This window comes from Microtus ochrogaster, unplaced genomic scaffold, assembly GCF_000317375.1.
Source record: "Microtus ochrogaster isolate Prairie Vole_2 unplaced genomic scaffold, MicOch1.0 UNK19, whole genome shotgun sequence".
NCBI lineage: Eukaryota > Metazoa > Chordata > Mammalia > Rodentia > Cricetidae > Microtus > Microtus ochrogaster.
Genome location: NW_004949117.1, coordinates 5,411,816 through 5,428,352, shown reverse-complemented (window position 1 = coordinate 5,428,352; position 16,537 = coordinate 5,411,816). Strand labels below are relative to the sequence as shown.

Sequence of the window (16,537 nt, the reverse complement as noted above, 5' to 3'; positions counted from 1 at the left end):
GGTCCCTTGGAGAACGGGTCTGGAGGCAGGACAGCCTATGGCTGGATGGTCCCTTGGAGAACGGGTCTGGAGGCAGGACAGCCTACGGCTGGACGTTCCCTTGGAGAACGGGTCTGGAGACAGGACAGCCTATGGCTAGACATTCCCTCTTTACCACCACATACACAGTCAGAACAGAAAAGACCAAAGTATTTCCCTTGAACGTTGTTTTCTAAAACTGAACTAGTTTCCTCATCCTTTCCCAGACTGTTCTTATCCTGGGTCCCCGCAGCTCTGCTCGCTACAGTCCTCTTGGGGAACAGTCACCACCCCTCTTGTTTCTTTTTAATTAAACAATCTTAAAAAAAACAAAACAAAACAAAACTGAAAGGCCCTTTTTATTTTTCTATTCTACATAAAGCTCTCCCGGACCTGCCCACATCTCAGAAAATGCCACCGTCTGGCTTTAAGCAGCAGTAGTATTTAAGTGTTAAGCGCCACTATGCCTGGCTAAATTTGGCATTAATGTTTATTCTGCTTCTGTAGGAAATGAAAAATACATTGAATAGGATAGTTTGCGGGGGATGAGGGATGCTTAACAGGACTGTGTGCAAACTGTAGGAAAACAATATGGAACAATGCAGTATACAATTGCTTTATTGTTTTAAAAAGTCGCTTAATGCCGGGTGGTGGTGGCGCACGCCTTTAATCCCAGCACTCGGGAGGCAGAGGCAGGCGGATCTCTGTGAGTTCGAGGCCAGCCTGGTCTACAAGAACTAGTTCCGGGACAGGAACCAAAACCACAGAGAAACCCTGTCTCGAAAAACCAAAAAAAAAAAAGTCGCTTAATCCTGAAAGTAGGATATTAAGTATCTTCAATAACAGAGAACATTCCGCATCATGCAAATGATACCAAATTAAAAAAACCACGTTCCATATTATAAAAATCTAGAATACAAGTAACAATTTTATTTTATAGAGGTTTGCAAGGTCCTTTGTTCTCCAGAGTACAAGTATTTCCCCTTGTTATCAGATTTCCCCAAATAAGAGATTGATAAAAGGTGACTGCTGTCCATCTCACAGCCATTCTCTCCTCTCTGACATGTGAATCCTTTCTCGTCGTCACATCACTGCTTTAGGTTTAGCATGTAGAGAAACGGGCTTCACACAGCGATTTACATGTATGTCACCATACCGTTTCTATGCCACCCTTCTCTCACCTCTTTCACGTGCCCACCCTGTTCCTTCTGCTGCCTCTCAAGGCTGAGATGAAAGGCGTGGATTCGCTAAAGGATATTCTGTAAAGCAATTTGTGTGGATTCTTATTACTTCTTTATCATCGGCCATTAGAAGGGGAACTCACAGGGGTCAAAGTGTGTAAATATAAATTTAAAAATACACAGTGAAAGTACCTTCCAAAAAGCTCACACTAACTATTGTCTTTTACATGTAAGCATGCCCAATTTTGCTGTCCCTCACCTGCTGGAACAGGGCCTGGCAAGGAAGAACCATTACTGATTACGAGGAGCCAAGCAAAGGTGAGGAGTCAGGTTCTTTCACCACTAACCTGCCCATGTTACACTGAGTTGAGAGGAAAGCGCACTGGGCCATGTATGAACCTGGGTGGGTATCCAGTTTCCTTTATTAGCTACAGGTCACACCCGCTCTGGGCTTCAGCGCTCTCCTTTGTATTTCCTAAAGTTTGTAAATTTACACACAATACTAACATTTGGGCTTCTGAGAAGTATGTTGTAGCATGCATGTTTCTGATGTGCCCTTTGGGGTCTGTATCTCTCATTCTGTATGTATATATATATATATATATACACATATATATATATATGCATGTATAATATATGTATTATATGTAAAATATATATGTATATATGTAAAATATGTATAATATATATATATTTCTCTTGGTAATAAGCTCACAGCTTAGTTGTGAGACAAAAGGCAAACTGAGCACCTGTGTTTTCCAAAGGTACAGACCAAGGCTTGCTTTACTGTTCTGAGAAGCTAATCTAGTAGTAACTGTGTGGATTAAAGGTAAGGAAGACCAGCTGCTTGTCTCTAGAAGGGCGGGAAGGCTTTCAGCTAGATAGCTGAACAGCAAACACAAGTGCGGTGCACCATACCTGGCAATCTGGTGGCAGGAATGTTGGGCTGGGAGCTGCTGGGTGAACTGTGTACCTCCAGCTCTCACGGAAAGCCCCGTTCTCAATGACAGCACCTGAAGCCGGCCTTCCAGGGGATGAAGATTAAAAGGCTACCCGCAAGCCAAGGAGAGGTTCTCACTAGAAGCCAATCCCACCAGCACCTTGTCCTAGACTTCCAGCCCCCAGGCCCCCAAGGGAACAATCTCTGTGATGCTTAAGCTGTTCTGTCTGCTAGTGGTGTTTTGTTGCAGCTCACCTAACTACAAAATAAATAAATAAATAGATTAATTTTTAAAAAGTTTGGCTATGATCTCAAGGCATTATCTTTCTCAAATCTGTGTCCAATTATGTGTAAAATAATCACATACTTGTTTGGAGAAACACTATTGCTTTCTCGTTTCCTTTCCTAATTAAAAAAAGTAAACAAAACAGATGGGCATGGTGGCACAGGCCTTTAATTCCAGCACTGGGAAGGCAGAGGAAGGCTGATCTCTGAGCTTATGGCCAGAGAGTTCCAGGACAGCCAAGACTGTTATACAGAGAAACCAAATCTATCTTGAAATACCAAACTAAATCAAACCAACCAACCAAACAAAAGAAAAAACATAATAGTTACCCTACTAGCAAAGTAAAGAATTTCATTATATACAATGTGTTTAAAAAAAAAAAAAGATGGTGGTGCCCTGAAGAAGAATGAATTTGAAGGCAGAGAAAACAAGAGACGATCAAGATGAAGACCTGAATGAGGATCTCCCTAATGTCAAACAGAAGTTGCTTTACAGAGAGCGAGTTTTAGTCTAAATGACTGGAGACTGGAGAAATTCCATAAAAGCAGTGATCTCAGTGGTAACACTGAAAGACAGAAGACAGAACTGAAGAAAAGAGTTGGTATACGGCAGGAGCTGAGACAAAAGACATTCATGTTAGAATCATTCCTGAAGACTGTCAGTAAGCACACTGGCTTTAAAAGCTGCAACCCTACCACCTCAGTACAAACTGTTTCAGGTGCTGTCCCTTAGTTTTACCCCTCCTCTTCTTGGTCACAACTGAAGAACCTGTTTCTCTTCATTAATAAATTTCCTAACTAGTTTTACATGGATGACTAAATTCTACTTTTTTTTTTGTGATTCTGGCATTGAGCTCAACACTTGCGGGTGCCCAGCTAAGCATCCATCACTGGGCTCATCCATTTCTCCCCCTTTCAACCAGCATGCCCCAGCCACTGACACTGTGAGTTTCACTGAAGAGTGCCACCGCCTTGCCAGGCCAAATTCTGCATCTCTGTGACTTCCACTCAACCCATGCCTGCCTGACCTTAGGACCAACTCACAGCTGCAGCGCTCTTCCCACGTGAAACTCAACTAGTCCTTCACCTTCCTTACGTAACACATCTGCCCTTTTAACACTGCAGGGACAACGGGAGCTCCAGTTGGCCCCAGAGTCAGTGAATTGTTTGGTTTCACAGCAGTGCTCCTCATTGCTAGACTGTAATTTCATTAAGTGGGCTTAATGACAAGAAACCACAAACTCTAGGAAGTATTCAGTACTAATGCCTGTTGATGAGTGCACTGGTTAGTTTTATATCAACCTGACACTGCTAGTTATTTGGAAAGAGAACCCTCAATGAGAAAATGCCTTCATTAGAACACCTGTAGACAACTCTGTAGGATATTTTCTTGATAACAGTGGAGGTGGGGATGCCACCTTCCCTGCATTCCTGTCGCAGGTCATCTTGAGCTGTATAAGAAAGCAGGCTGAACAAGCCATGAGAAACAACCAGTAAGCAGCACCCCTCCAGAGCCTCTGCATCAGCTCCTCCTCCAGGTTATAGCCTTGAATTATGCCCTGACTTCCTGGATGATGGACTATGAGGCTGCAAGAGTAACCCTTTCCGCCCCAGGTGCTTTCGGTCATGGTGTTTACCACAGCGACAGAAACCTGTGGATGGCTCAACTTCCATGTTCATCTTCCGAAACGTCTCTGTCACCACTGGAGCTGCAGGTGTTACTAAGCAGGCCTGCTTTGATGTGGGAAGGACTTCAATTGGGGGCTACTATCTAATCTTAATTCCTTATTCTATCACCAACCACCTTATCTGCTCTACAAGTGTCCAAGCTCTTCTCATTTCCGATAAAGAACCTTCTCTGTTACCAAGCACTCCCTTTCCCCGGGCCTGGTCTGCTTCGTAGCACTTTCTAAACAGCAGCGAGGTCAGCCCTATTCCAAAATAAAAATCTCAGCTCCTCTCTGTTCCTCAGGAGGCTGCACGAGACCCGACACCAAGACCCAGACCTCGAGAAGCCACTGTAAGGAGGGATTCAGAGTTATTCTGGAGGGTAGTTAAGGGCAGGACAGCGTTATAGTGAACTTGCTGAATTAGAATCTCAGATTGGTATTTGCAATCTGTGACCTGGGGGACTCACTCAACTCCTTCCATCATCTGGAGAAAGGCATAATGAATTCCTAGTAAATGTTCAATGAAAGCTACCTGTCAATGGTTGTATTTATTACAATTAAGCATAACAAACTACATGGAATTACATGTCTCTGTGGTATCGGATACACTGCACAAGGAGCACCTATTTTCCACCATAGAATGTCTTCTTGTCTCCTCTCTGGCTGCTAAAATAGTAATCCTGGCCGGGCGATGGTGGCGCACGCCTTTAATCCCAGCACTCGGGAGGCAGAGGCAGGCGGATCTCTGTGAGTTCGAGACCAGCCTGGTCTACAGAGCTAGTTCCAGGACAGGCTCCAAAGCCACAGAGAAACCCTGTCTCAAAAAAAAAAAAAAAATAGTAATCCTGTTGAGACCTTCAACAGTTACGGAACCTTTACATGTGAGTCACCTGTGTTCCGTTTTTAACTATTTACCTTTATTATTTTAAATTACCTGTATGTGTCCCTGTGCGGGTACTCAGGTGAGTGCAGGCGCTGGCAGAGGCCAGAGGGGTTGGTGTGCCCTGGAGCTGGAGCTGTGGGCAGTTATGAGCCACATGCTCAGGGTGGGTGCTGGAAATCCTGCTTGAGTCCTGCGGGAATGCTAAGCCATCGCTCCAGCCCCGATTTTCTTTAAATATGGTCCTATTTGTACTCCTATTTTGCCTTTGGATTTATTCTACTTCGCTCTTGATTTTATGTTGTGTAGAATTTATAACTTTATAACTTAGGCTAATTGAGATTTTTAACTTCCCTGACAGCAGCGAGAAACTGCTGATACTTCCGTAGCTTGGATACCGTTGTTGAAGCAGACACACAAACATCAAGTAAACTGAATAAGATTAGAATATTATACTAAAGCCATTTCTTTCTTTCTCTCTCTCTCTCTCTTTTTTTTTTTTTTTTTTTGAATTTTCGAGACAGGGTTTCTCCGTAGCTTTTGGTTCCGGTCCTGGAACTAGCTCTTGTAGACCAGGCTGACCTAGAACTCACAGAGATCCGCTTGCCTCTGCCTCCCGAGTGTTGGGATTAAAGGCGTGCGCCACCACCGCCCTGCTTTACTAAAGCCATTTCTAAAGATTTGATTTTTCCAGGAAGAATTTGGCTTGTAATAATTAAACTAACAGAAAATCGTTTCTAAATAGTTACCAAAGATCACCTTTGGAATTCAGCTTGGCGTTAATTCATAAAATGCTGTGATGATTTCCATATGCTTAATTCACACTTGAATACCGTTATCTGGAGTGGAGCAGCCCCTCTTTCTTTTACTGGATAATGCATACTATGAACACTCCAAACTAAAGACGCCTTCAAGAATATTTTTATCCCAAACTCAGTGCTTACTCTTTGGGAAGACTATGCTCCAGCTCAAGGACTTGCACTTTCGTTTACTTTACACAACCAAACACGTGGCTGCCCTAAGACTTCAAACTACCCCGAAGACTGAATGACGCAGGAGGGTCAAAGCGATACTCTCTCTCCTCTCACTTCACGCACTTTTCCTATCCCTTAGGGTAACGGGACTCGGGGAAGGCCGGGCCCAGGTACATCAGCAGGGCCTCCCTGCCTAGACTCTAGCTCCGGGTAACGCGGGTACAAAGCATCATCTTCGGGGCGCTCCTTGCAGTACGGAGGCTGGGGAGATCGACGTCTCCTCTGGGTGTTTAGAGGCTCTCTGGGGCTGACAGCGAGGGAAGCCGCCCGGGGCGTGGGCCGGCTCTTACCAGCGAAACGGATCTTCACCAGGTCCAGCGGGTGCAGCGCCAGGTTGGACAAGACCCCGCCGCTCACGCCAGCCACCAGGTTCTCATACCGGACGTGGCGGAACACCGTGCTCCACGCCGCGGACCCGGCAGCCGTCGACTGGCCCTGGCCTGTCATGGGCTCGGGGTTCGCCGGCACGACGGCGCCGAGCGCCGCCGACGTGGGACGAGATGTAGTGGCCGCCACCGTGGCGACAGTCGCGGAGGCCCGGAGCTAGGAAGGCAGGACGCGAGCCCACTTCCGGGACCGGAGCCCGGGACACACGTGTGTGAGACCGGCGGCGAGACCCGAGCACGAGCCGAGCCCCCTCGGCCACGCCCACAGCTGCCTGCGCCCGCCCACCCTTTGACGTCACGCGAAGCGACCGCTGAAGGACCGCCTTCAGCCCCGGGACGGAGCGACTACGGGACGCCGCGGGGTCCAGGGCAGCCAACCCGCTGCTACGCGGCGGAGCCATGTGACAGGAAGAGGCCCGCGGAAGGCGGAAGTCGCGTGGCTGCCAGAAGGCTGGCAGAACCCGAACCCGGCTAGAGGCTCGTGGGGCTCGAGACCCAGAGCCGCCAAGATGAAGGTGAAGATGCTGAGCCGGAACCCCGACAACTATGTCCGCGAAACCAAGCTGGACATACAAAGAGGTGAGACGAGCTGAAGCCGAGGAAGGCGCGCCTTCCCGGGCTGCCTGCGTCTGGGCAGCTTTTGAGCTAGGCGGCTCTGTCCACACAGGGCTGCCCTCTTTGGACCACGTCTCTTCAAGTCCTTTTTGAGCATTTTCCGCTAGTGGGAAGTTGTTCCGTCTAGAGTAACGGGAAGAATGCTTTGTGTTTTCAGCGTGTGTCGCTCCGTGTTCAGATTGGAACAGTGTTCAGCTGTTGGAAAGTGGAGTTTGAGTCAAACTCGTAAGTTCAGGGTTCAAGACTTTTAAAAACTTAGTTGCTGCTTTGGGCACTTTACTATTTCGGATTATCTACTTCTGGAGGAGGGAAGAAAAAAAGATGAGAGATTTAAAGAGATCAGTTTTCTCATAACTGCTCTTGTGAGTTTGAGGAGAGAATAGTTAAAAATGAAGTTGGTGAGTTTTACTTATCTTTGCTGGTCTGTTCCCTGTTAGCATGCCGACCCTTTATGAATTAGTTCTTGGTAACCTAAATGTCAGGAGACTGCTCTTGTATGAACAGACAGTTCTAACTGAAGAGAGTAGTAGCTATAACTAGGCAAAGGACAGAAGTATCTTGCCTTTAGAGTGAATGAGAGTACGTGAAGAAGAGGGAGCTGGAACATTCTCTCTTGGTTACTAGAGGTTACCATCGTTGGTGTGTGTGTGTGTGTGTGTGTGTGTGTGTGTGTGTGTGAGCTTTGCTAAGATGTGGTATATGATCTGTGTGTGTATATGTAAGCTTTGCTAAGGTGTGGTATATGGTCTCTGTGTGTATATGTAAGCTTTGCTAAGGTGTGGTATATGGTCTCTGTATATATGTGTATATATATATGGTGTGTGTGGGCTTTGCTAAGATGTGGTATATGATCTGTGAGTGTATATGTAAGCTTTGCTAAGGTGGGGTATTTGGGCTCTGTGTGTATATATGTAAGCTTTGCTAAGGTGTGGTATATGGTCTCTGTATATATGTGTGTATATATATGGTGTGTGTGAGCTTTGCTAAGATGTGGTATATGGTCTCTGTGTGTATGAACATTGCTAAGATGTGGTATATGGTCTGTGTGTGTGAATATATATGAGCGTTGCTAAGACCTGGTATATGGTCTGTGTGTGTGAATATATATGAGCTTTGCTAAGACCTGGTATATGGTCTTTGTGTGTGTGTGTGAGCTTTGCTAAGATATGATATATGGTCTGTGTGTGTGTATATGTGAGTTTTGCTAAGATGTGGTGTATGGTCTCTGTGCCCAAGTAAGTTCACACGACACTGTTTCTTAAATGCAGAGTAGGTTGTCACTTGGATTTGATATTATCCTTACTCTTCAAACCTCCCTGGTTCTTCCTTCACCACTTTGACCCGCCAGGGTGTTGCTGGTAAGCAGCTTGTGTTAACCTTGCCGGTGTGGGTGCATTTTGGCCTGTCTGTTCCAGCTGTACCTGTGGGAAACTTTCGACCATCATCTCTACATACTCATCCCCTGCATGGGCCGTCCTGCATTTCAGTATCCTCTCCTGTGTTTCCAGTACAAATTTGTGGATTTCTGTCAGCGCTTATCACGTGGTCTCACGGTTGTGTTTTGATTAGCAGGCTTTCCTGTCATGTTACCGTGTGCACTGTGCTCAGTGAGTCACAGAAGTAGCTGAAGGAATGAATGAGTGGGTGAGAGCCTGGGCACTGAATCTTATTCTAGGAGGTACAGCCATTTTTGTCGTTAACATTTTTCAGTGTCTTCCTCTTTTTGATTTAGAATGGAAATGTTAATAGCAAAATGGAAAAATAGGATTTTTGGAGTGCTATAAAATGTAAAAAAAATGCATTTGTTGTAGCTTATTTTTATTTAGTGTTGTTTCCTTGTAAATTTTATGCAGTATTTAAAAACTGGGGTAAGTACTGGTGAACCTTTATTTTTAAAATATACTTAATTCTGATGTGGCTGGTTCATGTGTAAGAGCACCTTGCACATATATATGTGGTTTTTATGGGCATTTTAAACTGTAGTGTCCTGTACTTATGATGTACGCCTGGGACTATGTTAGGTTAGTGTCTGTCCTTGATTGGATGAATGAAGTTGGAGGTGGACACAGTGGTTGTGATTTGGAGGCTTAGTGAGACTGGTGTGTGAGGTCTGCGTGGATTGAGATGAAAGCTAAGTCTTGATGGGAGAGATGTACAGAAGGAAAGTGTGAAGTAGCTTTAAATGGCAGCGAATAAACTTGTTGGAGCTGAACTCCCGGAAGGAATTGAAGCTGGTGAGACAGTGAGACCAAGTTTTAGAAGAGCAGAAAGGGGTTGGGACTTAATTCTGTGCACTAAACGTTGGCACTTAGTGCACCTGTTGCACTGTGGGGCAGACAATTAGAACATCAGTGTGTATTTCCTGTCTTAAACAAACTGAGCCAGGCTTGATGGTTCAAGCCTTTAATTCCAGAACTCAGAGACAGAGGCAAGCACTAGGCGCGGTGGAAAGAAACACCTTTAATCTCAGCACTCAGAGGCAGGTGGAGCTCAGTGAGTTCAAGGCCAGCCTGGTATGAAGAGTGAGTTCCAGGACGGCTGGGGCTACACAGTGAAACCCTGTCTCAAAAAACAAACAGTGGCAGAGGCAGGCAGATTTCTGTAAGTTTCAGGCTAGCCTGGTCTACCAAGTGAGTTCCAGACCAACCAGGGCTACATAGTGAGACCCCGTTTACAAACAAACAAGGTCCTCTAATTTTAATTTCTGTAATTGTAATGAATTTATACTCTCATTCCTGCCTTGTGCTGAGTGTCCTGAGAAGAGCAGAGTTGACGCGGGAGGACTTGCTTCTACCATTGGAATAGTGCAGTTATTATAGTTTCTGTTTATCATGGCGTATAATAACTTGTAGGATGATAAGAAAAACTTTTAAATGTTTGTTCTCCAGAAGTACTTTGACTTTATTATGGCAAGGTTCTTGGAAGAAACTAATTATGAATTAAGTATTGCCTTTTAAAAGAAAATAAAGCCTATAATCTGCTCCAAGTCCTTTTTCCCCTGTTGTTTATTTGATTTTGAGCCAGGGTCTTTAACCCTGGCTAGCCTGGAATTCTCCACACGTACCATAGGAGACTATACTGGCCTCGAACTCTAGAGACCCCCCTGCTTCTGCCTCTGGAGCGCCGGTTTAAAGGTGTGCACCACATGTTCAGCTTTTCCAAGTGATAAGCAAGGACATTGCTTTTAAAAATTGTGTTGTTCAGAGATTCTTTTGAAAATATATGTTTGGAAATGTTTTCAGTATTTAAAAATTCTTATACTGAACTTGTTTATAATGATGGATTTTTTCTACATAAAAATACTTGAAACCAGCGTGATTGACCTTCTTTTTAACTATTAGATATCAGTTAGTTGTACAAATCAGAGAAGATAGAACATTTTGAAACATACTTCAGAAATAACAGTAAATATCCCTAAATGAGTATCGCCAACCCTAGACCTCTTCTCTTTGGGTCTGCTTGTGAAGTCCGTCCTCACTTTGCCCAGCACCGTATGTGGGAGGTTCACAGTGACCGCAGTCACATGTGTCACCGGGAGAATGTGCTAGCAAGTGTCCGGTTATGGTCTGATTGCATCCCATTAACATGACACCATGTGGAAGTCAGTGAGTCTTTCTCCATGAAAACCGGATGTTGAAACCACATTTGGAGGCCTCAAATTTTTCTCTCAGGAGGCTTAATTGGAAGCAAAATTTTAATGAAAGCAGGACATGGTAATGATGCTTGTATTAAATATACTGACTCAAAAACTGTGTTACAATGAGACAGTCTAAAGGTCTGACAACTACTGCAGGTGGCCTTTAAAAATTATATTTATGGGAATGACATGTGCTTGATTAATCTGGTAACAGTTTTGCTGCCAAATCAGGTCAAGGTGATATTATAGTAGTCTGGGTATAAGGTGATCAGGGCCAACTCTGAGTGGGCATACAGGAAAGGGAAGAATGACTGTTTCCAAATCAGGTCAAGGTGATATTATAGTAGTCTGGGTATAAGGTGATCAGGGCCAACTCTGAGTGGGCATACAGGAAAGGGAAGAATGACTGTTTCCAAATCAGGTCAAGGTGATATTATAGTAGTCTGGGTATAAGGTGATCAGGGCCAACTCTGAGTGGGCATACAGGAAAGGGAAGAATGACTGTTTCCAAGAGGACGAGTGTCTGAATTTTGGGAGTGGAGACTGAAAGATGGACTCAGGAATGACCAAGATTTGAGCTTTATTGCATGTTGGATATGCTGTGCCATTAGTCAGAAGGCAAGGATAGCAGCGTGAAGTCATAGGGAAAATGTATACACTCTTACATGTTGAATTTGATTCGACACGGACTTAGAGTGAGACAGTTTGTTTGGCAGGCTGGTTAAGAACATGGCTTATAGGCAGGTTGCTTAGCATCTCCGGGCCTCAGTTTTACAATGGGAAACTGTAGAGTGGAAGAGAGTGGTAGAGTGATAGCTACTGTAGGGTACCGGGGAGAAGACCTGAGTTAAGATGAGATGTTTGCAGTAGTGAACTCTTATGTCAGTGCTTTTTAAGGTAAACAAATGTACAAAGTGCTTGACAAGTAGTAGCTGTGTTCATAGTTAGAAATCACAGTGTTGTGTGTCAGTGCGGTGTCCAGTACCATGGAGCAGCTAGCACAAGCAATATAGATTTTAGTTCGTCGTAGATCTTGGCTTTGTTCCAGATACTGTGGTAGGCATAGGAGTACAAATGAACAGTGTGTTAGATCCCCACCAGTAAAAGGTCACAACCCAGCTGAATGTGGTAGGAAGGAAAGCTGTGTGTGTGCAAGGCTATATATGCCATGGTTTTCCCATCGTTCTGAAAAGGTTTGGAGGTGGCAGGTGTGCTTTTGTGTCTTTCATAGTGCTAAACAGAAAACAGTATCCCTAATTAAAGGCTTAGTGAGTAACAGCTTACATGATTAGCTGGGGCTTTTCACAGGAACTAGTAAATGTGAATTATTTTATTGAGAGATTATTCTTATTCCAGTTCCAAGAAACTATGATCCAACCTTACATCCTTTTGAAGTCCCACGAGAATATGTAAGAGCTTTAAATGCTACCAAATTGGAACGAGTGTTTGCAAAGCCATTCCTTGCATCCCTGGATGGTCACCGTGATGGAGTCAATTGCCTGGCAAAGCATCCGAAGAGCCTGACGACCGTCCTTTCTGGGGCATGTGATGGAGAGGCAAGTCCACCTTAAGTCTACTGCTTAAACTGACACATGCTCTCACAGACCTTTCATGCGGGTTTCACTTCAGTTTAAGTCTTAAGCCTAAACTCTGAAATAATATTTAGTAGGTTTTTTTAATCTGATCTTACAATGATATCACTTCAGTGGTGTGAGGTTCAACTTGACAGTCCATAAACTTACCATGTTTATAATGAGGGTACTTGAATTTCCACAAAAGTTGTTATTGATGAGTGAACCCTTCATTTCCCATCTGGTAAGGGAATAAAGGCTGAAACACTTTAGAATCAACAGAGGATTTGACAGTTGAGTTATCTGCTTGTTGACACATTTATCCATATGCAGTACATTATTTTCATCTGAAGGATTTTGGTTTTAGAGCCTAGAAGAGTGACTCATATCCTTTTCAGTGTGGGGTTTCTAGAATATTTTATATTTAGAGTTCACTGAAATGTTTGATGTTTTCTCATAGGTTAAAATTTGGAACCTGACGAGACGAAAATGTGTCCGAACGATACAAGCACATGAAGGCTTTGTGCGAGGGATATGCGCTCGCTTTTGTGGGACTTCCTTTTTCACTGTGAGTAAGCTGTTGCTCAGTAAGTCTTCCCAGCATGCCCAGGAGAGATGTGATTGCATAAGTTATTTCCAAGCTCATTACTGCGTTCCAAGGACCTTTGGAGCTCGTTAGTACAGAAGAGCGTATTAAACCTTCACAAGCCCCACTCTTCTTTAAGTAGTCCAGCCTTACCTGTACGTACTGGTTTTTGCCTTTTTACAAACAAGTACTTAACACCATTGACCTATTATCCTGAACACATAGAAGTGGAGTTAGTGGGAATTGAGGTGAGAGTGATTGTGTGACTTACTGTGGAAGATGTTCCGTGCTAAGATGAATAATTTGTATTTTGTTCATAAAGAATCACTGAAAAGTATGTGTGTAGGGGAAGAACAAATACATAGACTATTTGCTGTTTCAGCCATTTTCGAGTGTCCAGTTTCATTCCGTGCGTTCATACCACCGTGCTGCCACCACCGTTGCCCCCCCACAGCTTAGCTTACACACTAACACTCTGTTCACTGAGTGACAGTGCCGTGCTCTCCTCGCGGCCTAGTGACAACTTCTGCTTTCTGTCTCTGAATTTAACTGGTCTAGATGTTCCACATAAGTAGAATCATAGTCTTTGTATGTGCAGTTGCCTAACCTTTCCTCGCTTATAGCTTGAAGTAAAAGTGACCTGTGACGTAGCACACACTCTAATCCTTTCCTGAGGTGACATAATATTAACAGTGATGCATATATACCATTTTTTAACCCACTCAGTTTTTTAGTTTAGGAACAAACTTTTAGTTTGTTTCCACCTCTTTGCTATTACGAGATGCTGCTGTGAATGTTGGTGTGTAGATGATGTGGGAGTGTCATATATCAATCTGTTGATTTCATTGGTTAAGCAGTAAAGAAACTGCGTGGCCCTGATAGGTTAAAACATAGGTGGGAGGAGTAAACAGAACAGAATGCTGGGAGGAAGAGGAAGTGAGCTCAGAGACGCCATGCTCCCCTCTCCCGGGCAGACGTGATAGCTCTGCTCTCTGAGGCACACACGATGAAGCTCCGACCCAGGATGGACATAGGCTAGAATCTTCCCTGTTAAGCGCACCTAGCGGTGCTACACAGATGATTAGAAATGGGCTAAATTAATATGTGAGAATTAGCCTAGAAGAGGCTAGATAGAAATGGGCCAAGCAGTGTTTAAATGAATACAGTTTGTGTGTTGTTATTTCGGGCATAAGCTAGCAGGTGGCCTGGGTGCTGGGGACACAGCCCCGCTGCTCGTACTACTACGTGTAGATACTAGTTGACCTTAGCCGTGCTCTGTAGCAGGTAGACAGTGGTTCCCTGCTGTGCTTGAGATGATTGCTTTAAAAGCAGGGAAGGCTCAGCTGGTGGTGATACTACAGCCAGCCACTGGCTCTCACCTCTACCTCAGACCGAAATGTCTCCAGGAATCCTCAAACTCTGCAACACTGAGTCCCTGTCTCTTCCCTCTTTACGCTCCTCTTTCCTCCCAGCCCTATCGCTGCTGTGCTGTGATTAAATTGCTCCAAGTGCTGGGATCACCTTTGTGTGAGCTCTGTTTCTGTTTTAGGCAGAATCAGTCTTGTGTAGCCCAGGGTGGCCTTGAGCTCACAGAGGTCTGTTGGCCTCTGTCTCCAGAATCCTGGGGGATTAAGGGTGTGTGCCACCACTCCCTGACTTGTATGGCTGACTAGTCTGACTGCTTTGCTTTCTAATCTTCAAGCAAACTTTTTCTTTCTTTCTTTCTTTCTTTTTCTTTCTTTCTTTCTTTATTGATTTATTTATTCAAGATTTATTTATTATGTATACAACATTCCTTCCGTGTGTGCTTGCATGCCAGAGGAGGACACCAGATCTCATTATAGATGGCTGTGAGCTGCGAATTGAACTCACGTCCTCTGGAAGAGCAATCAGTGCTCTTAACCTCTGAGCCATCTCTCCAGCCCCCAAACTTTATTTATTCAAACAAATGATATACCACTATAGAGGGCCTACCTGGTGAATAAAACCTGTGAGAAATGGTGTTCAGATTGAGTATTAGTTTGGAGGCTTGAGTGTGTCAGATGACCGAGAGGGACATCAGAAGACGGCTGTCGCGTGGAAAAGGAGACGCCAGCCGGTGCCAGCAGGGTTAGAGGAGGAGAAGGCTCCAGGGTGATGAACTGGACGAGCAGGTTATTTGAGTGAAGTTGACTGTCCTTTGTAGGTGAAGTTCTGTGCCTTAAGAAAAGTCACAGCTAACCTTAGCACCATCTGTGTAGAACTAGTTAGTGAGTGAGATTGTAGTGTTACATCAGTATGAGGAAATGTTAAATATAAAGGTGTCAGGGGAGTGGCACTTAAAGTCACTTTAAGTAGGAAAACATAGTAGCCGTAGAGCAGGTCGAGCTGTGTGACACAGTGAATAGACCATATATGGTAGAAGGGTGGCAAGCTGGAGCTGCCGGCAGTGAGACTTCTGCTCTTCCTGATGGCTCTCCTCTGATATCTGAACTGATAAAGTGGTATATCCCAGCCAGAAAGTGTGCCATATGTTGTTTCCCTGTTTTATGGGGTTAGAGGCAGTCGTGAGCCTGATATAGGTACTGAAAATCCACCCCCACCCCACCACCTGACTATCGGTATTGTAGGTGTGTATGTCATCGTGCCAGGCTCAAAACTTTCTAAACAATTAATCTTTGTTGCAAGGGAGGGCCTGCTTGTTCGTCCCGGCCACCCGGCTAGCTTAGCCCCAAAATAACCACACAGAAATTGTATTAATTAAATCACTGCTTGGCCCATTAGTTCTAACATCTTATTGGTTAACTCTTACACCTTGATTTATTAATCTATGTATTGCCACGTGGCAGTGGCTTACCGGGAAAGATTCAACATGTCTGATTCTAGCGGCTCCATGGCGGCTCTCTCCTACTTCACCTTTCTTCCTCCCAGCATTCAGTTCTGTCTTGTCTGCCTACCTAAGTTCTGCCCTATTAGGCCAAAGCAGTTTCTTTATTCATTAACCAATGAAAGCAACACAAATACAGAAGGACCTCCTACACCAAATCTTATATTCCAAAACCATTTTATTATATTTTTTCCTTGATTTGAAATACCATTCTTATATGACCTAATTTTGATCTATTCTTAGCATTTTGCTTAACTCATACTGTTTTGTTTTTGATTTTATGTGCTTTATATATTTTATAACATATTACAAATCTTAGTTATGATAACGTAGTAGAAAATAAATGTAAAAATGAAAGAATGGTATGTGTTACTGTTTGAAATGAGATACTTATAATTTGATACATGTGTTTACAACTGTTGCTGTTTAAAGTCATCGTAAGATAACTGTGTCTAGGTTGGTGATGACAAAACTGTGAAGCAGTGGAAAATGGATGGGCCGGGCTGTGGAGAAGAAGAGGAGCCACTGCAGACCATACTAGGAAAGGTACAAAGACACATTGGGGCATAGCCTGTTGAAATCCCTTGCCTTTTTTATAATTATAAAAGGAAAACTCATGTAACAACTGAGAGAGTTTATATCTAATCATTGGCTTACTACAGCAGTGTGTAAAAGTTACATTCTATGTAATTTAAATTTTTTGAAACTTAAGAATGTGAACAACTAGCCAGGTGGTGGCGCACGCCTTTAATCCCAGCACTTGGGAGGCAGAGGCAGGTGGATCTCTGTGAGTTCAAGACCATCCTGGTCTACAAGAGCTAGTTCCAGGACAGTCTCTAAAGCTACAGAGAAACCCTGTCTCAAAAAA

General features: G+C 44.1%; 2 protein-coding genes across 2 annotated transcripts in view; one reads left to right on the top strand and one right to left on the bottom strand.

Moving 5' to 3' along the window:
- Slc25a32 (solute carrier family 25 member 32) overlaps positions 1-6,654 on the bottom strand; it is a 15,964-nt gene extending 9,310 nt beyond the window's left edge. The window contains exon 1 of the mRNA XM_005367537.3: positions 6,299-6,654. Within this exon, the coding sequence (XP_005367594.1) occupies positions 6,299-6,455 (157 nt within the window). The 5' untranslated portion in view covers positions 6,456-6,654. The remainder of the gene's footprint in view (positions 1-6,298) is intronic.
- A 129-nt stretch (positions 6,655-6,783) lies between these two features.
- The window catches only part of Dcaf13 (DDB1 and CUL4 associated factor 13), a 28,651-nt gene continuing 18,897 nt past the window's right edge, over positions 6,784-16,537 (top strand). The window contains exons 1-4 of the mRNA XM_005367536.2: positions 6,784-6,973; positions 12,003-12,202; positions 12,678-12,785; positions 16,126-16,215. Of these exons, the coding sequence (XP_005367593.1) occupies positions 6,904-6,973; positions 12,003-12,202; positions 12,678-12,785; positions 16,126-16,215 (468 nt within the window). The 5' untranslated portion in view covers positions 6,784-6,903. The remainder of the gene's footprint in view (positions 6,974-12,002; positions 12,203-12,677; positions 12,786-16,125; positions 16,216-16,537) is intronic.